A 22,348-nucleotide genomic window follows, 5' to 3' on the forward strand; every position below is an offset into this window, starting at 1 on the left:
CCTCACTGAGCAGTGATGCCTTGAGACAGATCCCACTCGTGTCTGCCAACACTGTGGCTACCAGGTGCATTCTGTCACAATTACATTCATTCCCACTCTGAAAGGCAGTCCAGGCTGTTGCAAATGAAGCTAAGAAGGTTTTGTATATAGATTTTTGTGGGAAGATAAGTTTTCATTCTGCTAAGACAAATGCCCAAGGATATGACTGTGTGTCATGTGAGAAGCACATGCTGAACTTTCCAAGAGACCTCAAACCACTCTGCAGACCGGGTGGACTGACCTGCGCTCTGGCCTCCAGTGTGGGAGAGACCTGGTTGCACCGCGGCCTGGCCGGCTCTGTGCTCACAGGTGTGCTTGCATTTCCCCAACAGCTCACTGTCTTGTACTGGAAGTCTTTCCACGTAGAAAAATGATGCCGACATCGTGACACAGTGGGAGCGTGGCATGGGGTCGGAATGAAATGCCCAGGGGTGGGCACTGGTCAGCAGGTCAGGACAGAGTTCAGGCCATAAAATTTCCATCCAATCACTGACAAGGCAGGGACGAGAGGGATCCATGTTGGGGAACTATTTGAAAGCAGAGTCAAAGGGATCAGTTAATGTGTGAACGGTAATTCTGAAGTTGTCACTTAAAAACGTCAGTGGATGAAGAAGCTACACTTAAGTAATGGAGAGATGAGAGTCTGGGGTGAAGGACAGAGTGAAAATACCTGGGACCATATTAAAATTGAGGCAGTCACACAACACAGTTGGCTGATGACTGGAGGAAATACAGCAGGCATTCGGTGTCACAAAGAACAACAGCCTTTCCAAGGTAGTACAGTATTTTAAGTACCACACAGAACTACTTCCATGTCTCTTAAGGTAATCTCTGACCTCCAGACCAATTCACACCAGGAGCACAGCCATGTCACAGGGTTTTCAGGCCCAGGAGCTGACGTGAATGAGACAGGAGAGGCTCACTGCAGAGGCGTCCTGAGGGCTGCTGGAGGGCTTTGTCAGTTTGTGCAGCCTGGGCTGGGTTTTCCACGGGAAGAGTAGGAAGCATCCACAGCTCTCGCCCCCATGTGTTTCTCCATGTTTGCAGAAATCATTCGAACAACACATTTAGCAAATAATATCTCAAAAACACAGTGGCCACTGCATCCCTGTCTCTTAAATATGCTAATGACTGCACATACAACAAGGATGGCACTAATAGCACACAGTCATGGAGTAAAACCCTAACATGCACCATTCCCTCTGATTATTTCCCACCACACACTCTGAAAGTAGTGACATCTCCACTTTAAAGAGTGCAAAGTGCGCTATTTTGGGGGGATGTTTTTGCTTCCTCTCCTCTGTAACAAGTGAGCGTTGTGGTCCATCCTCGCTCCTGGGAAATCTACTGGAACCGCCAACACACGAGAAACAGGCAATGTCATCCGCATTTGTGCCATTACTGAAAAGATGGAGCTCAATAAGGTGCTAGGGCCAAATTTAGAAAATCCTTCATCAAAGCACTTAGCCAGTCCCTAAATATGCTGCTCATAGCAAAGAAGCAGATGTCGGGCTTCATACCACTGCCAGTGACACAGGAAAGAAAAATTACTAATAAGCATAAATTATACTAAGTTGAAAGATGTGGGATAGTCAAATAAATGAGATTTTATCTTCCCACCCCCCCCCCAAACTCAAGAAAACCACATCTAAAGCAATCATGTAACGAAGCAAAATAGTATCAGAGCAAGACTGAAATCACTAACAACGTAAGGCGGTGTCTGATCCAGATAAAAGCCAACACAAAATAGAGGAAAATGAACAAAACCTGTCAAGGATATTCACACTACAGGAACTACTTTTACAAAGAAACATGAAAAACAATTAAGTAAATAAAAGAAGAAACAATGACCACTAAAAATAAAATGCAAAATAATCAACAAGTCCTGTGGCAAACTGAGAAAAACAAATTGCTGTGGAGGAATAAAAAGGCTTTCAGACAAAGTGCATTTAGGAGACCAAAGTGGAGAAAATGGCTTAATTACCTACATAATTTACCCACGCCAAAGAAACCGAGGACTTAGATATTGGAACGTCACAAGTATAGTTAAGAATGTGTATCGGCAGGGAGTGGGGCAATGCTGTGGCGCAGCCAGTAAAACCACTGCCTGTGACGCCAGCACTCCACACCGGTTCCAGTTTGTGTTCTGGCACTCCATTTCTGATTCATCTCCAGGCTACTGGGCCTGGGGAAGTGGGAGAAGAGGTGCAAGTGCTTTGGCCCCTACACTTGTGTGGGAGACCTGAGAGAATCTCCTGGCTTCAGCCTGGCTCAGCCCTGGTTGCCACAGCCATCTAGGGAGTGAACCAGCAGATGGAACACACTGCTCTCTCTCTGCCTCTACCTCTCTCTCTCTCTCTCTCTCTCTCTCTCTGTAACTGACTGACTTTCTTTTTTTTTTTTTTAAGAAAAAAAAAGAGTTATTTTATTTATTTGAAAGATAGAGCTACAGAGAGAGGTAGAGCCAGAGAGAGAGAGAGGTCTTCCATCCCACTGGTACACTCCCCAAATGACTGCAACAGCTAGAGCTGAGCTGATTTGAAGCCAGGAGCCAGGAGATGCTTCCAGGTCTCCCACACAGGTGCAGGAGCCCAAGGACCTGGGCCATCTTCCACAGCTTTCCCAAGCCATAGAAGAGAGCTGGATGGGAAGAGGAGGGGCCAGGACTCGAACTGGCGCTCATATGGGATGCCGGCACTGCAAACTGAGGCTTTAACCCGCTGCACCACAGCGCCAGTCCCCGACTTTCACATAAATAAATCTTTTCTAAAAATTTAAAAAGTGCATTGGAACAAACAGGAAATTCCATGCCCTGAGCACCACTCCTGTGTGGAGAAGCAGGCCAGGGAGGCGCCACACACAGGGGAGGCCAGGACTCCTCGATGGCACTACTGTGGGAAGCCAGTGACCCCAGGACAGCCACCATGCCTGATGCCACATTCATGACCCACAGTCACCACACCTGATGCCACATTCATGACCCACAGTCACCACGCCTGATGCCACACATGCAACCTACAGCCACCACACCCGCGACAGCCACCACACCTGACACCACACCCACAACAGCCACCACGCCTGACACCACACCCGCGACAGCCACCGTGCCTGACACCACACCCGCAACCCACAGCCACACCTGATCCTGCACCTGTGACCCACAGCCGCCACGCCTGACACCACACCTGTGACAGCCACCCTGACCCACAGCCACACCTGATGCCAGACCTACAACCCACAGCCACGCCTGATGCCACACCCATCTCAACAGGGGATCCCGATCTGGCAGCACAGAGCTGGGAAAACGAGTTGTTAAGCTGGTTCCACCCTGTCTATCACAAACTTAATCATTTACATTTTTTATATTCACTGAGCAGTTCAGCTTGTTTATCCACACATGGCCATCGATGTGCTTGTTCACATTTGCTCAAGAAAGTATGGCTAGTGATAGACATGTTTTTAATGAAATAAGCTAAATACTCCACAGACTGTAGGATCCTGTCCTGTGACTATCACGCTGTTCATCTTCAGAATGAGTCAGATTCCTGTGTAAAATCCTAAGACACTGCTGACATGGAGAAAAGCCTGTAAACAAAACTTGCATCAGGGTTTTAATAAAACCTACATATGTGAACCAGCATCCCTACATGAGACGGAGGGGATCCACGTGAAACTGAGGATGTGGCAGGTCAGACGGAGCAGGAATGCTCAGGGGCATCAGCTCGCTGGGCGGAAGCGGCTGCTTTCAATCCATGCCCCGCTCTGTGGGGTCGGCCACGCTAGTGGAATGATTTCTGATAAGAGAGTGGATCTGTGTCTGTTTAGAAAGTGGTTCAGGGCCGGCGCCATGGCTCACTGGCTAATCCTCTGCCTACGGCGCCGGCACCCTGGGGTCCTAGTCCTGGTTGGGGTACCAGGTACTAGTCTTTGTTGCTCCTCTTCCAGTCCAGCTCTCTGCTGTGGCCCAGGAGGGCAGCGGAGGATGGCCCAAGTGCTTGGGTCCCTGCACCCCATGGGAGACCAGGGGGAATTACCCGGCTCCTGGCTTCGGATCGGCACAGCGCCAGCTGTAGCAGCCAGTAGGGGAGTGAACCAACGGAAGGAAGACCTTTCTCTCTGTCTCTGTCTCTCTCTCTGTCACTGTCCATGACTCTCTCTCTGTCTCTCTCTGTCTATGACTCTCTCTCTCTGTCTCTCTCTCTCAATGACTAACTCTGCCTGGCAAAAAAAAAATAAAAAGAAAAAAAAAAAAAGAAAGTGGTTCAGGATGGAAAGTGCTGCATGAATGTGAACAGTGTCCACAACTGCTGTGCAGCATCCACATGCTCCTGCCAGTGGGCACCACCAGAAATTCTCGCCCACCCAGGAAAATGAGCAGGTGCACTTTGCATATTCCTAAGAAGATTCCACAGATAAAGCAAATATGATAGGGCTAAGCCAATATTACAAAGATTAAACCCAAGTCAGCACTCTTGGGATGCTTGCTTTTATCTGCCCCTCTCCCTCACACTTCAGGCGCCCTCCCCAACCGCTGAGTGTGAATTCACTGCTTTCGATGGAAGTGGAGCACAAATGGGCGTTTCCACTACGCAGCAGCAGACGCCGCGTGTGCAGGGGCCCGTCCGTGTGCTCAGGTTGTCCTGGGAAGGCAGAGCTTGATCTGCTGCTCCACTGGCTCCAGGTCCCGTTGCCAAACTACCCCAGGCATCCAAGCCATCTGCTTCTCAGTTTCTGGCTTTATCTGAACATCTTAACAAAGAGCCCATCTGTTCCTTTCTTTTAGATGTCTATTTACGGTACTTTTTAATCTATTTTACAACTTTTTTGCATATGTCAAAAATTCAATTACTTAGTCACATTCCAGTGTCTCACATACTCAGGAGGAGACTTACACAAGCCCAGCACCTTGGTGCCCGGTGGTACCGAGACACCTGGAAGCACCTGGGACGAGGGCCACATGTTGGAATGAGAGTATCACGATGCAGGAAACCACTGATAAGCCCAGAGCCCCCGAAGAGCCCTGTGCACCCCATGTCCAGAAACTGTGACTCCTGTGCAGGAGGACAAGGTGGAGCCCCGGACTCTCACTTCCTCCTTCGGTGACACATTCCCACGGCAACAGTGCACTCAGAGGAAACGTTCGTCTAGTTGGAAACAAAAGAAAAAGGAAAGTCACAGGTGATATTTTAATGGCATTTATATAATTTTGGGTCATGTTTTAGGACAACTTTACCAAAGAAATTTCTGGGGATAAATAGGAAACAGACCTTTGTGTGTATGTGTGTGTGTGTGTGTGCGTGTGTGTGTTGGGGGTGCTGCCTAAAACAGAGGCTGTGATGAACATAAAAGGCAGAGATATTAAAAGCAGGGAACTCTGTATTTTCTCTACTTCCCTGGGAGCAAAACACCAGCAGAATAATTCTGTAGACAAATGATGCTTCCCACCGTGTCGGAGCTTAGAGTGGTGGAAATGGAACACACACAGGTGCCATCATTACCAGCTCTTTTGTTCACATTTATAAGCAAAAAGAAATTCACTGAAATCCCTGTAAGTGTGTATATGTGCATATGATTAAAAGCTCACATGTTTATATAATATGTAACTTTCATCCATAAGTTTTTTATTTCTAAGTTGTATTAAAATCAAGTGAATAAATTAAGAATAAATGAAATGTATACAACAAAACTTATTAAACTTATTTAGACATCAGCGCAATCAAGATAATTTGGTATAATAAAATTAAGATAAATAGGTGGATAGATGATAGATAAATGGATAAACAGATATAAAGATAGAAGACAGATATAGACAGACACAGACAATTAGCACAAAATGTGGGCAAAGTGTTGCATATAAAAAAGGGACACGTGACCATCACAGCAGCTTTACACAAGAAAGCGTAAAGCGAGTCTGGACAAAAACTCCCTGCAGCCAGAAAGGGGATTCTGTGAAACCTGAAAGAAATATGGTTGGGGTGGGGGGGTTTTTTCCCAGCACTCATTTCAGGTGAGCTTTTTCTGACACAGCTATGCACGGAGAAGAAATATCCTTCTTCCTCTGAGAAGACGGTGCCGGCTCTTCACTGACCCCCCCAAGGACATCACCAGAAGCACCGTCACAAGTGGGCATTCAGCTTTTGGCTCTGGTGGAGGCATCAGCTTACGCCAGGAGTCTCCTTGCTCATGTGCGCAATCCTGGATCCTGCTAGGCAGCACACCTGAGGGCAGCATTCTGCTCTACAGCACCCTCTGCCCGCGTGTGCCCACAGCAGATGTTTTATTTTCAGTCGTTTTGGGTGAAAAACACAAACAAAAGTGCAGGGTGATTGCTACGTAACACAGTCCTGTCATTAGCTCCTCACCTTCTTCTCAGAGTCCCCTGCACCTACTCCTGGCCTCTGGCCTCTTGTCTCCTGGCCTTGTTTCTTTGTGGGTCAGTCCTTAGCATCAAACCCAAGGTGCCTGCTGCAGCATCACCTGGCAGGTGGGAAGCTCCCGTAACTTGCCACAGCAATGAGACGTGGCTGCCTCGGGCATCCCTGGGTCCCGGGGCCTCTACCTCCTGCCCTCTGCCCAGGGCCATCCGGAACAGGCCCAGGGACCCTTCACATGGAAGCCAGGAGCCGAGATCTTGCTGCTGAGAAGCTGAGGCCGACTGAGCTCCGGCCACTGTCCAGTCAGCTCAAGACAGGTCAGCTGTAAGACGCAGCCTGTGTTACTCCTGGGCCAGGGCACTGGTTGTGTCCTCACAAGGCCCAGCCACCCGCTCGCATCATCCAAAGTATGCAGAAGTGTCAAGATCCAGGGCTGAAGAAGAAAATGATGACCCCAATTCTAAGCACCTGCTGGGCACTGCCCGCCTGGAGGCATCGGCAAAGCCCCGGAGGAATGCCTGTGCATCCAATCCCATCTGCCCTTGGAGATGGCGCCATCATCATCCCAGATGAGAGACAGAGTCACCTGCCCAGAATCACAGAGAGCTGGACCCGGGTAAATCCCTGACTGAATGAGCTCAGAGGCGGGGCTTTCAGCAGCCAAGGAGTTGAAGGGTCCCCAGGGAGAGTAAGAAGCCAGAGATCCACTCACTGCTCACCAGCATGAGCCTATGTTATTGAAACAGGTGTACACATATGTACCAGCACACACATGCCACAGGTACATATGCACCTGTGTATTCTATGTAACTGTGAGAACATGCATTTAATCTTTAAAGCATTCAGAACCGAAAACTCACAGCTGGTGCTGTGCTTTTGCTCCTTTCCAAGCATGGAGAAGCCGCCTGCTGGTGCCTCTCGGCGTGTCAGAGACTGGTCAGGGCTGAGGACCCCACAGTCAAAACATCTCCCCCAAGCCCTTCCTCGCTGGCTGAGCCCATCCTGCAGTGTGTTTGGTTTCCTGGCTGCCTTATTTGTTTACAACAATGCTCCGAAAATCACTGCACCATCTGTGTGAGCTCCAGCTTCGTGAATGAGAATGAGATATTAAAATGCTATCCAGATGTCTAAATGTATATCTGCATTAACATATTATGCAAATAGTCAACAGGAATGTGTTTACTTCTTAAACAAAAAAATACTTTTAGACGGAGTATAAGAAAGTACATCCGTGGAGGCCAGAGGAAAAAAAAGGTAAAGAAAATGAGATACATCAGATTTGCATTTCTTATCTTTTTATAATCATATCTTATGGAACCTTGATTTACAAACAGTTGTGTGTGTATCACTTTGCAAAGGAAAGATGGATGCAGAGAAAAAGCAAAATTCAACTCTAAAGAGGAAAAAATATGAATTCAGGGTGCATTCTCTTTCGAAGAGAAATTGTGTACTAGGCAGGTGAGTGAAAGAACTGAGAAAGCTCCTCGATTCCAAGCTCCCAATTTGTAAATTATGTGTGTCACAGCAAACAGGAAGTCAAGCTTCACTTTGGATCTTACCTTAAAATCCTAAATAACGACAGTCAGAAATGGTTCCACAAGGATGGGCTTATTGTAGGAGGTATGGAAGCATCTTGAAAATGTCTCAAGAATCCCCATTACTAGCACGGCACGTCGACATCAGCCATCTTGACCAAGAAATACTTGCGATTTGTGAAGGAAAGTTAGCTGACTTACTCTCTAATTAACCTGGACTTGACCTGAAACTGCTGCTGATCTTCTGCGCCGTTGATAAAATCCAAATGTTTTCTTAAGGGCTGCAGCATAACGGCTTTAGCTCTCTGTGTCTTTAAAGGTAAACTCAAAGATGTTTTTTCCCTGCCCAAAGAGAACCAGTAACAGCATATTCCACAGAGCATTTTCTTCCGTCTCAAACCATCATTTCCTAGTCAGGACTTCAACTGCAGCCGGATCTGCTTACACAGAGCTCCCAGGCCGGTCCCCAAGAGACCACTCCGTCACCGTGATGGAGGGGCTTGACTCTGGGTGGGCAGTTTGCAACACAAGTGGGTAAAATCTGTCCAGGGCCACGTGACCACCGACCTGGCCCTGAGGAGAGGTGTCCAGTTTTCCTCACTGGTGTGCAAGGAGTGAGCTCAGAGGAGTAAGGAGCAGCCAGGGCAGGAACCGCTTGCTCTCTGCCCTGCGGGAGCCCCAGAAGTTCCATCCCCTTCGTCCACGCTGCGTGAGGGAGCAGCAGGAGGAGCGCACTCACCCTCTCTGGACTCTCTCAGCAAACAGGGCTGAGAAGAGCCAGGGACCCAGCACCTCCCCGCCCTCCCTGGTGCTGATGCTGAGTCTCCCTTCCCCTCTGCCTCCCAGACTGGCTCCATTTGGCAGCAGGACCCCAATTGGCCCAGGTAGAAATCCCAAGTCTGAATTCTAAGGAGAAACCCAGAACTGGCACTTAGTGACCTCATCTCTCAGAATGCTGGAGATGCTGGCTGTGAGCTGACAGCTGCTGAAGACCTACCAATGCTTCCTCACGAGGTCACCCAGGACTATACTGCACCTGCTGACCTCCCGCCCTTGGCTGGGTTGTAACTCACATCCAAGTGCATTTTGAGGGAATTAGCAAGACAATGCAGTCCTGTGGCTGGCGCACTCTGGGTTCCCAAATCCTTAAGATTCCAGGATCTGAATATCAGCTATGGATGTGAAAGATTTTATCCTGTGCCCTAATCCCGATTTCAGCTGGCCTTGCCTCACAAAAGAATCACAGATGAAACACTGAAAAGTCAAGCTCACATCTCAAGAACACCAACTGACAGAGACTAGTGCAAAATCTTGGTTTCTCATCTACCGATTCACACTGCTCTTCATCCAGGATTGAGCACTGTCCCAAGGCCAGTGGCCTCTGCAGAACCTCAGAGGAAGAGGCTGGTCTCCTCTCAGCTCCGCCCTCCACTGCGGCCCCCATACTCAAAAACACACTCCACAGCCCAGCACCTTCCAGGGCTCCCATCACCCAAAGTGAAACTGGGCGCCTTCTTAGCAACATCCCAAGCTGTCCACCCTCCTGCCGCTGACACGGCGCTGTCCTCCGCGTGCCTTTCCAGGCCCAGTTCCTCTCCAAGTAAAACGAGAACCATCAATCACGCGGCTGTTACTGCTCTACACATCAGGTCATCGCCACCTCAGAGAGGCCAACTGGGCCACTGGCAGCGCTGCCCGGGGGCTGGGGCTGTAATCCTCAAAGGCACGCCATCGAGTCAAGACAGAAACAGCATATGGCAGAGCATAAGCAAGTGAACAGGGGCACAAGGAAGACAATGCAAGGCCTCCCAGACACAAAGCCCCCGGGTTTGCCTGCGGGGGGTGGCTCTCCCAGTCAACGGTGCAAAACTCACTGCTACCAAGATTTGTGCCTCTCTCCACAGCTCAAGGGACTCCAGAGAGAAACTGTACATTTTTCCACTGGCAAAACAAGAAATGGGCAATGAATATTCTTAGTTTTAACATCAGATGCACACACGCTCTAAAAATGTTCAAGGGCAGCCAGCCCTTATTTATAGAAAGTCGGTCCTCACACCAAAACTAAGCGCCCAAGTCCTAAATTTCCACCTAGAAACACATTTCTGTGGCCGCCCTTCAGCTCTGCTGCCCTGAATGGGTGCTGAGCGGCCCAGGCAAGTCCACCGTGGGGCACCCACCCAGTCTCCTCGCACCGCCTGTACAACCGAGGGAAGCCACCTGAGCTCCTTCGAGCACCGTGGCACACACACAGCTGTCTGCACTCAAATCCAAGTCCTGCCACCCACTCTTGCCCAAACGAGGCCCCCTGACCCGCTGCCAGGACCAATCCCACTACACCTGGGGCTAGGGAGCCTCTCAGTAAAAGACGGATTCAGCGCAGCTCCCGACCCTGTCCGGGCTGCCCCTAGGACCGCATCTCCTGACCCCAGGATCCGCACCATGGGGGGGCACTGCCCTCGCGGCTGCCGCCCCGTGCACGCCCGCAGCAGAGCGTTGGGCCCCTGCGCACACATCCGCTTCCCGCTTCAAAAAGCCAGGCCCAGCCTTTCCTTGCCCAGGACCTATAGGGCTCACGCCGGGAGCTCCCAAGGCCTGGCCTGGCCCTAATCGGGCTCTCCTGCTCTTAGTGGGGGAAGATTATTTAACCTTCTCTGCCTTGATGCTTCCTCTACAAAAGACTGGCCATAAAATAGCATCTGCCTCAGGATGGTTGCTAGGAACCCAGGAGATATTTCACCTAAGCTGCTTAATACAGATTGGGAAATTGTGAGAACCCGTGGATCTGAGGTCATCTCTGGGATGACCTGGGATCCAGGATCGCTAGTTCCAGTCAAACCGCAGTGTGATTTCTCCATGGCTGCAGAGCTTGGCTCGGATCAGAGAGGTCCCAGGAAACCACCTGGTTCCAGGACTTCAGCGGCCCTGTCTTTCCCAGTCCACTTGCTTTGGGTCTTCCCTCACCATTCCCTTGTCCCCTTTCTCCTCCTCCCAGTCCCTGCAGGTCCACACGCCTGCCTCCAGTACTGCTGGTGTGAATTCTCTCGAGGGCTCAGGTGCTCCTTGGTGACATTTGGTCTGCAGCACAGCCCTCATGAATCACTGCACGCTGGCTTTGAACTATCAGGGCTCACAGACACTGCAATGTCTTCACGGGCGGTCAGCTGAGGCTGTCTATCAAACACGGGTCAAGCCTCGCAGCTTATTCCTCCCATGTACCTTCTATCCGCCCCCAGAACATGGCCCCTGCTTCTTCAGAGAAGCCTGCATCTCCCAGCAGTACCTCCTGCACAGAGCAGTGATGCTCAGAGGCACTCAGGCCGCTCTGCGACGCACACAGTGCTTCGTGGCCTTCTGCCTCACGGCTCAGACCTCAATCATTTCTGTATAGCTGCTGCCACAGAAAAAATTAAATAGGAAAGAAATCTGAATGTTCCACTTTGGGAACCTTCTCCATGCAGACATTCTCTCTTGTCACTGTCATCTCAACAAACATCATAAGCAGCAATTAAGGGTTTAAGAACTGGACCTGACCACATTTAAAGAATCGCCTTACTCTGTCTGTACATACTCCCCAGCTGGCCACAACAGTCAGCGCTGGGCCAGGCCAGAGCCAGGAGGCAGGCGCTTCCTCCAGGTCACCCACATGGGTGGCAGGAGCCCAGGTACTCGAGCCATCTTTCAATGCTTTCCCAGGCCCTCAGCAAGGAGCTGGATTGGAAGTACAGCAGCAGGACTAGAACCAGCACCCAAATCGGATGCCAGCATTGCAGGCAGCGGTTTAACCTGCTGCACTACAAGGTCGGCCCCACTCTGAACACGTTTGTACCTTGAATCCTGTTGCAAAGCAAAAAGTTACAACACAAAGCAATTAGTGTGATTCACAATGCCTGACACTGCAGTTATAAATATGTTCTGCAGATTATTTAGGCATCACAATGTATCTTTTTAGATTAGATAATAATTTATCTTTTGAATGTATATAATGAAGACATTTAAAGTCAAGAGGAATGAATCCACTGACTCACCTTAAATCATCTTCTTTTTAAATATTAGAAGCAAAGTAAAATATTGGCTTATACAAGTAATTTGCAGGTTAGAAAAGAAATAAGTGCATGTTTTTATCCTGAGGAAAGCATTTATCATTACCTTAGATGCTACCTAGATTATAAAATAATGAATCTGCAAGTCCCCTGCTTGAATTGATTGGAAGGCTTCTACCAACGTGAACAGTATTTTCAAAATGTAATTGATCTTCCCTTTTACTAAAATAAATTATAAAAGGTGGAAACACGTTCAGTGATGCTAATAACTGTCTCCACTTTTTAACAGAAGGGTGCACAGCTCCAGCCAGGTGTATGCAGGACACGATCAGAGAATGAGCAAGAAAATTAACCACATAACTCAGGAGAAAGTAACACTTGGACCTGAAGAACAGAGTGTTGCAGAGTCTACATTTAAATTAACCACTTTTCATTTCAAGACAAACCAGCTGGATCTTAAGAATATATACGAAGTTGCTTTTCCCAGAGTCAAGGGAAAAAAGATAGGAGTCAGCTCACTCATGTGCACCTCAGGTCAGCTCACCTGGAACCTCCCCAAGTCAGCTCACGATCAGTGATCTCTGCAGTTTTAACCCATGGAGTTCAAGGGGGTGGCTGCACGGCATGACCGACGGGTACAATGGGGAGAAAATGCATCTTCCAGCTCCAGTTACCTAAACCTCAGCCCCCTTCTACTCCTAGGAGCGGCACAGGCAGATCTGGTTACCCACTGGCATTCACCGTGCACCTGCCTAGTGCCAGGCCCCAGACGGTGGTGTGTTTACAGCTCCCCTCTCGAAAGGCCAGGCCATGATGGGTCACTGCAGGCAGTGCACTCACATTCCCACCATGGCAGCAGCACTGCCAGCCATTGCAGCCATAGCTGGATGGAAGAAAGCAAAGGAGCAGAAGCCCTCCCTGTGGCATGGAAACATGAATCTTCGAATGCTGCTTACAGCTTACAGGCTTACTGCTTACAGGCAGTGCCCCAGAGTCCAAGGGAGAGCAGAGAGCAGCTGACCCTCTCATGACCCGGTCTGCGAAGGCACGCGGCGTATTTTCTACCATTCCCCATTCTTTAGGAACAAGTCAAAAAGAACTTGAAGGTTCATAGAGGGACCACAAACACCCACCTCACATCAACACAGGCACACACGCAGACAGATGTGCAAATACACATGCACCAGTTTTTCTTTGTCTTCAGAAAGAAAGACGAGGTTACATGTAGAAAGTGAATAAAGTCTTTTTTGTTGCACAAAAAAAATTTTTTTAAAAATGCAAGTCAGATGAAGTTTTATTTCACCAAAAAAGAAAAACAGCTTCCAGCTCTCCAGAGAATTCTGCATTGGGAAGGAAAGGCCATGGCTTTTTATTATAAAGATTACGGCACACTGTGGCTCAAATCAAATTCCTGGAAACACAGCAACTGCAGCAGCAGGAAGTGGGTATACCAGGGTCAGCACATGGCTAGCGCTGGCCTGCCCTGACTCCAGAGCTAAATGATGTGAGCCTGCAGCAGAAAGCACCCGGCCCTGGAGCTGCGCACTGTGGGGCCTCAGCATCTGCTGCCGGGGAACATTTCTGTGCCTGCAAAATGGTATTTTTAGTTCCCACCCTCTGCCCCTTTAAATGTGGTAATGAGTATGAAGAATCATTGAAAATGAGGAGAACTCTCTGCATACGCTTTTCAGAGCTCTCATTAATGGCAGCAGAGTAGCAATTTCATTTCTTGCAGGCGTGCTTCAGCTTCCTACAGCTGCACACTCTCACTGATTAGGAGTTACACATCACATCAGAGATGCTGCTGGACACTTGGCGGTTGTGAAAGTGGATCACACGCCGGTGTTCTGATGGTCACTTCAGGCTTCACAAAGCCTCTGAATGTTTTCATGTAACCCCCTGAGGACAAATCTAGCTAGTGCCAGAGTCAAGGATCCAGGGGTCCTCAGAGCTCTCCAAATGATTGACAGTGCACAAGGAGGCCGAGTAGACACAGAGCATAGCCAGGTTCCATGGGCAGAGGGATGAAGCCAGAGTGTGTGGATGCAGGGTGGAGGCCTCTCTTCATCCACCTGATGTTTCAAGTGCTTATTTCACACTGCTCTGTTTAACACCTGCACCTCCCAGCCTTAAAGGTCTGTACTCATATACACTGTATTCAAGAGGTTTCCCTTAGGTGGGTGTCAGGCATCAGCTGGCCTTACCTTGCACCATCTTCCCTGTGGGTGAAGCTGTGAATGACCAGATGGTGTCAGGGCCTGGGCAGTGAGCGTGTCTCAGTGTTTCAGGCTGGCTGAGCAGGTCCCTGTGTAGTCACTGGGGCCCCTTTGAAGGGGACAGTGGCATTCTGGGGAAACTTCACAGGGACTCAGGCCCAAGAGAGGCACAACTGCCCAAGCCCATTGCAGAAGCACATGGCTAGACTTCGCTTACACCACCTGCCACACCTAACCTGTACATGAAAACAGACAGGAAGTACCTTCATGGCACAAGGGCATGGGAGGAAACAACTGCCAGGTAGCAGTGCAGCCGGCTGCAGGACACAAAGTGGACGCTCATCCATGTTACCTCCAATGGCTCAAAATCTCCCAGCACTGCCAGAACACCTGAGGCTTGCAGATGCTTTCTGCAACTTGATCTGGACTAAGCAATCCCAGGGAAACATAACGGCCTCTGCAATGAGGATCTGGATCATCTGCCGTATCCTTACTTGCATGTCTGATGGTCCAGTGCTGTATGTGCAGGACAGGATACCCGGGGCTAGTTTCTGAACATGAGTCTCTCTAGGCCACACCTGTGTGCATGGTACCCAGTGATCTCCTTAGAATGTTGCTCTAGGGGCCAGCATTGTGGGGTAGCCAGAAAAGCCATGACATTGGCTGTGACACTGGCATTCCACACGGGTGCTGCTCCATGTCCTGGCTGCTCCGTGAAGCTCCAGGCTCCTGGCTTTGGCCTGGCTGGGCCCTGGCCATTGTGGTCATTTGGAGAATGAATCAGTGGATAGAAGACCCCCGCCTCCCTCTCTCCCTTCCCTCCCTTCCCTCCCTCCCTCTCTGTAACTCTGCCATTCAAATAAAAAAATCTTTAAATAATAAAACCAAAAATAAAAATTGGCCAACAATGGAGAGAAGTCCAGCTACTGCGAAAGCTTCTGCAGGCAGTGACACAAGTCACAGTGTCTTTCAGGCCAAGCAGGCGCCAGCCTGGCTTTGCGACCCCAAACAGAGCCCTGTGACCCAGGTATTGTAGCGCAGAGCGGCACAGACTGAGGGACGAGGGAAACTGCGCGGAGTCCTCCAGAATGCGGGACACTGACGGAAGCCTGTCATCAGCGGGTGGGGTGAAAGACACGCGGCAGGCAGAGGCACAGAGAGAGGAAAAGGAGGATTAGGGTGCGGCAGAAGCTACAGAAGGGAAGCCGGAGAAGGGTGGGTTCAGGGGAGCCCCCGAGTTCCCACCAGCAGCACATGAGCAGGGCGGTGTCCGCCCCGCCCCAGGGCCCTGCAAGGACTCTTGGCCTTGCTTCTGACTTGCGTCGCATTTCCCCTGGGAAGCCATCCTCACCCTGCTTCCCTCGCCAGGGCCATCAGCTGCCACAGAAGGGCCCTTACTTCCTCCTCCTGGGTCCCCATAACAGTACCGAGTGCAGCTCAAAACCTGAGCTCACCTGACTGCCCTCTACAAGTAGCACGGCTATTAAGAGGCCCCAAGAAGAGATCTAACTTTTATTTAAATTTAATTAATCGATTAATTAAAGTGAAAGGCAGAGAAAGAGGGAGATCTTACATGCACAAATGCCGTTGGCAGCTGGCACCGAGCCGGGGCAAAGCAAGGAGCTTGGAATTCCACCCAAGTTTCCCATGTGGACAGCAGGGACTCAGTCCTTGAGACGTCACCTGCCACTTCCCAGGGTGCCCATGAGCAGGAAGCTGGAATGAGGAGCAGAGCTGGGACAACACGCAGGCACTCTGACAAGGGGCTGAACATCCCTAGTGGCATTGTAGCTGCGGCCTCTGAGTGACACTCTAATGTCTGCGACACAGCACCCTGGGACAGTCCAGGAGTCCTGCTGTGTGAGCTGAGATCAGCAGCAGAGTCTTTCTTGCCCCAGAGCCAGGGTGCAAGAGCGGCAGGTGTCACGGGGGGGTGGGGAGGCCAGCAGGTGTCACGGGGAGAAGAGAGGAGGGGGAGAGAGAGGAGGGCCATGGAGGCTTCTGATCCCACAGCCTCTGTGGGACATGCTCTTGTTGATCTTGGTGTCCCTGGCATTTGGCCAAAGGCCTCACACATAGTGCCCACAGCTAGCATCACCCACAGAGTCACCAGGGAAAAGAGACACCCATTTCTTTCTGGAAGGCACACTTTGCTGACCCAACTACAGCATCTCCATGCTTTGAGATATTTTTCAAAAACAAAAGCATGAGTAATAAAATAATTATGAAAATACTTTGAAAAGGGCTTCATATTTTATGGCTCCAACTGATGTTTCAAATCATTATCCCAGTGGGGAAGATTCCTCTAGCACTAGAGAGAGCCACAAAAATAACAAATAACAGTTCCCTCTCAGTTTACAGTTGTTCCACTGCTCGTAATGGCTGCTCTGCTGCTCTTCTCAATCATTATGGATGTAAAATGCGTCTAATAGCTATCACTGAACCAAATACACTCCTCAACCATGTAACAAGTATCCAAATTTATAGTTTTAATGGCAGTTTGCTTTCCTGTTAATCTATGCCTCTCTTAAAAAGTTTATTACTTCTCAGGCACTGGAAAAGTCAGGACTGAGTGAAGTCTGACGTAAGAACAGATGGGTGGCAACAAACACATGGACGGATCGCAGTGCCAGAGCTGAGTGCAGGCAGCAGCAATGGCCGTGAATTCTCCACTGTGATCCAGGGGCCACAGCAGCTCCAGGGCAGGGCGTTTGCCTCATGTGAACACTGGTGTTGGCCAGCAGGGGTACTACTTGTCTTTGAAAGGGTTAGGTAGAAGCAGGCAGAGTCCAACAAATATTTGGTGATATTACTGACATTACATTTGAAGAAGATCTGTTTAAAACATGACATCTGAAGATCTGGTTAAAAACACTGGCAGAATAAGCAATGAAGTGACTAGAATAACCAGCAAAGCTGCCGCGTGCACTTGGTTAGCCGCTGAATTCTGGAGAATTTGGGGAGAGGATGGTACCACTCAGAAATCATTTGCTGGATTAGATTTATGTTGCTTTCTCAAGAATGCTAAGAATTACAGTGTATAATTGCATATCACAAGAATTTCAAGAATCATTTTACAATTATATATTTCAAGAATTTGGAGGGCAATGCCATCTTTGGCTGTCTACCCAGCATTACTCACTGGGACCATGGATGTCACAGTCAAGCCGCAACATGAGACCAACTCTAAGCCCTGGACTGTCTCAGACCTTCCAGCTATCTGTGACCCAGTGGCAATGACCTGGTCTCCCAGCCGTGGAGACGGCGAGCGTGTGAGCAGCCTCCAGCCACAGTGAGGTTTTCCCTGGGGGAAACTCCCCAAGGATTCCTTCAACAGCTCGGATGCCCTCTGATGGCCTCTTGGGTGGGACACTGTCCAATCAAAAACAGTGAAGGACAGTGTGGATGGCACGCGGCAGCTTGCATGTATCCCCTGAAGCTTCATGTAACAAGCGTGTGCTACCGACAGATGGCAAGCATCGCCATCGATACAGACACTTGAGAGCAACGTGTCTGTAAACAGCTCGAGTGCACCGACGGCCTGACTTCCTGACACTCTGTTTCTTTTTGTTCATTGCTCTGCATGTTTGACTAAAGCACCTCCAACTCTCCATGGAAATGTACAGTTGGTAAAGAGACTGTTGTGGTCAGAAAGAGACGTCCTCCAGGTCCACACCAGCTCCACATTAATAGATCTGTCTCAGTAAATGCGGCCATGAAGGTTATGCTATCGGTTGAGCTGCTGGAAGCTCCCACGGAGCCTGAACAGTTATGATCATTAATTGACAGAAACTGCAGGCCAGCAACACTCAACAGACTTGCCTTCTTCATGTCCTTCCTTTTTTTCAAGAAAGTTACCTAAATCCCACCCCTCTGAAACAAAAACCATTCATACTTGGCCGATGACCTTGTTATACTTTCTGGTACCTGAAAATATGGAACAAAAAGTAACAAACTGAAGGCACTTTCATTCCAAGCATCCCTGAGGGGTCCATGATTCTGAATGCACAATAAGACGCGTGGCTTCTGAGGAGAGACTCTGTCCCAGACCCAGAGACAGCCACAGTCCTCCAGGACTCCCAGAGATCCCTGTGACACCCACAGTGCACTGTGATATTCTCTGTCCCCGTGACACCCCTGATCCGCTGTGACACCTGCTCTCCTCTGGTGCTTTGTTTCTTCTTGGTGTCCTATCTGCCACAGGCACTTATTCCAGCCAAGCGCCGCACCAACCATGAGCAGATGGTGTTACCAAGCTGTCAAAAGGTCTTAGCAAATACTCCCTGCGATGGCCGAGCTTCAGTGCTGTGATCGGCAGAGCTTACAGGACGTAACCTGTGTGCTCACTCCCCAGGCAGCCCCTGCAACGCTTTACACATGCTTTGTCCTCACCACAGCTTCTGGTGAAATCCAACTGCCAATGTCATGGTACTGACAGGCAGCTGGGGCTTTCAAAGGTCTCGGGTCACGGGGGCTCAGCCCTCAGCAAGGGCCTCGGGTAGTGTCCCCAGAGAGGCTTAAACAGCTAGGAGCAGAGCATTGCAGGGCCACTGGGCTGTGTCCCCTCCTCTCTGAACCAACCCCTGGCCCCTCCACCCTGAGAAACCAAGCAGGTAACAGCGTTGTGCTTTGTGCTCCTGCCTGTCCAGAGCCATGGGTCACAATGAGCTCTTTCCGTCACATGTTATTTGGCTCCAGGTGTTCAGTTATAGGGCAGAAAACAAGTGGGGCCACTTCTCTCAGGATCACACGCATCACAGACCTCGGGGATTCCACTGACCGCATGTGGTTCCTGGCCAGGCATCATGCAGGTCTCCCTGCAGAGGACACTGTCAAGTCCTTGCTAGCTCCTATGGCAGCCCCTGGCCTTTTTGATGTGTGTGAATGTGTAAGCACATGAGTACATGTGTGTGTACATACGTGAATTTATGTGTATGCAGGGATGGTTCAGCATTCATAAATCAATCAATGTGATACATCACATAACAAACTGAGGAACAAAAACCCTATGATTACCTCAATAGATGCAGACAAAGCATTTGATAAAGTACAACAACACCCTTTCACGATGAAAATGTTAAGCAAATTGGGCATAGAAGGAATGTTCTTCAACATGATCAAGGCAATGTATAACCAGCTCACAAGCAACATCCTACTGAAATAAGGGAAAACTCGGAAGCATTCCCATTGAGATCCTGAACTAGACACAGATGCGCACTCTCACCTTCACTATTCAGTACAGTTCTGGAAGTTTTAGCCAGAGCCATTAGGCAAGAAAAAGAAATCAAAGGGATACAAATTGAGAAGGAGGAAGTCAAACCATCCCTATTTGCAGATGACATGATTCTATATAGAGAGGATCTAAAAGACTCCACTAAGTGACTATTGGAACTCATAGAAGACTTTGGTAAAGTGGCTGGATATCAAATCAACACGAAAAATTTAACAGCCTTTGTATACACAGACAATACCATGGCTAAGAAAGAGCTTCTAAGATTAATCCCATTCACAACAGCTACCAAAAAATCAAATATCTTGGAATAAATTTAACCAAGGATGTCAAAGATCTCTACAATGAGAATTGCAAAACAAAGAAACAGAAGACACCAAAAAAATGGAAAAATCTTCCGTGTTCATAGATTAGAAAAATCAGTATCACCAAAATGTGTCCTTACTACCAAAAACAATTCACAGATTCAATGTGATACCAATCAAAATACCAAGGACATTCTTCTCAGATTTAGAAAAAATGATGCTGAAATTCACATAGAAACACAGGAAACCCTGAATAGCTAAAGCAATCTTATACAACAAAAACAAAGCTAGAGGCATCACAATACTAGATTTCAAGACACACTACAGGGCAGTTATAATCAAAACAGCCTGGTAGTGATACAAAAACTTATAGATAAACCATTTCTGTTCTGCAACAGAACAGACATTCCAGAAGTCAACCCACACACCTACAACCAACTTATCTTTGACAAAGGAACTAAAATCAGTCCCTGGAACAGGGACAGTCTCTTCAACAAATAGTGCTGAGAAAACAGGATCCCCACATGCAGAAGTATGAAGCAAGACCCCTACCTTACACCTTACATGAAAAATCACTCAACATGAATTACAGACCTAAATCTATAACCTGATACCATCAAATTATTAGAGAACATTGGGGGTACACTGCAAAAACACTGGCACAGGCAAAGATTTCTTGGAAAAGACTCCAGAGGCACAGGCAATCAAAGTCAAGATTGATAATGGGACTATGTCAAATTGAGAAACTTCTACACTGCAAAAGAAAGACTCAAGAAAGTGGAGAGGCAACTGAAAGAATGGGAGAAATTATTTGCAAACTATGCAACTGATAAACGATTGATGACAATATATAAAGAGATTAAGAAACTCAACAACAACAAAACAGACAATCCAGTTAAGAAATGGGCAAAGCACTTAAACGGGTATTTTTCAAAAGAGGAAATCCAAATGGCCAAGAGACACATGAAAAAATCTTCAGAATCACTAGCCATCAGGGAAATGCAAATCAAAACCACAATGAGGTTTCATCTCACCCCCATTTGAATGGCTTTCATACAAAAATAAACTCACAACAAATGCTGGTGAGGATGTGGGGAAAAAGGTACCCTAATCCACTTTTGGTGGGAATGTAAACTGGTAAAACCACTATGGAAACCAGTTTAGAGATAACTCAGAAATCTGAATATAGTCCTACCATAAGACCCAGCCATCCCACTCCTGGGAATTTACCCCAGGGAAATGAAATCAGCTTATGAAAGAGTTATCTGTACACCATGTTTAATGTAGCTCAATTCACAATAGCTAAGATACACAATCAATCCAAATGCAAATCAACTGAAGACCAGATAAAGAAATTATGGGATACATACTTCATGGAATACTACACAGCAGTAAAAAAAATTCTATCATTTGCAACAAAATGGATGAAACTGGAAAACATCATACTTAATGAAACAAGCCAGTCCCAAAGGGACAAATACCATATATTCTCCATGATCCTTGATAACTAACACAGCACCTAAAAGGTAATCTATGGAAGTGGAATTAATACTTTGACTTTTAGCAGCCCTTGTCTTGACTGTTGAGGAACAGGTTTTTTTTTTTTTTTTCATACAAATTGTTAAACTCTTCACTTAGTATAGAGTTAATCATATGTGTATAAATTTAATTAAAAATAGATCTTAGTAAAAAATAAGAATGGGAATAGAGAGGGAGGAAGGGCGGTGGGAGTGTGTGTGGAAGGGCAGGTTTGGTGGGAAGAATCACTATACTACTGTTACCGGAGAATGGAGGGTTCTTGTCTCCATGCAAGAAAGAATTCAGGCATGAGACAGAGTAGTGGAAAGTAAAAAGTAGCAAAGTTTATTAGGGTAGGGACATCCGCAAGAACAGATGGGCTCAATTTCTCCTGCAGCACTTTGTGTGCTGTGTGGGTGCAAACTGATGAAATCTTTACTTAATATATACTAAATCAATCTTCTGTATATAAAGATAATTGAAAATGAATCTTGATGTGAATGGAATGGGAGAGGAAGGGGGAGATGGGAGGGTTGCAGTGGGAGGGAAGTTATGGGGGAGGGGAAGCCATTGTGATCCACAAACTGTACTTCGGAAATTTACATCTACTAAATAAAAGTTAAAAAAAATGGATGGGCACCTCTCCAGACATGACCTGAGAGAGAGTGCAGTCGCTAGGACGGGGGGAAGGAGCAAGGTTACATGGTTGAATGGAGACAGTACACCTGGGCAGGCAGGCGGGCAACTCAGCATAGAGGCAGAGGGCTGAGCGTGCAGTCCGGTTGAGGCCGGGGGTTTTTAAGGAGATGGGTCTCTGTCTTCACACATCTCCTCCTGAAACAAAGGATTTTATGGATGTACATATTAAGAAGCTCCTATCTGAGTTTTCCCTTGAAGGTATCAGACAGAAGGAAGCCTCGCTGGCTGGCGCCATCCAGGGTTCAGAGGAAGGGTGAGCAAGACCCCCTAGAGAATCGGGATCCGGAGCAGGGTGTTTGAAATGCAGATATTGGGCTGCATTTGGGAGATTGTGGAAGATTTGTCAGGCAGAAGGGGCAAGGACCCCCACCTGGCAGGTTATCGGGTAGAAG

General features: G+C 48.2%; 1 protein-coding gene across 1 annotated transcript in view; it reads right to left on the minus strand.

The window, feature by feature from the left end:
• Positions 1-4,565: 4,565 nt before the first annotated feature.
• Positions 4,566-22,348, minus strand: part of LOC127487200 (uncharacterized) — a 62,965-nt gene continuing 45,182 nt past the window's right edge. The window contains exon 3 of the mRNA XM_051831843.3: positions 4,566-5,183. Within this exon, the coding sequence (XP_051687803.3) occupies positions 4,928-5,183 (256 nt within the window). The 3' untranslated portion in view covers positions 4,566-4,927. The remainder of the gene's footprint in view (positions 5,184-22,348) is intronic.

This window comes from Oryctolagus cuniculus, chromosome 10, assembly GCF_051225735.1.
Source record: "Oryctolagus cuniculus isolate XC-2025 breed Fujian yellow rabbit chromosome 10, ASM5122573v1, whole genome shotgun sequence".
In the NCBI taxonomy this organism is placed as follows: domain Eukaryota; kingdom Metazoa; phylum Chordata; class Mammalia; order Lagomorpha; family Leporidae; genus Oryctolagus; species Oryctolagus cuniculus.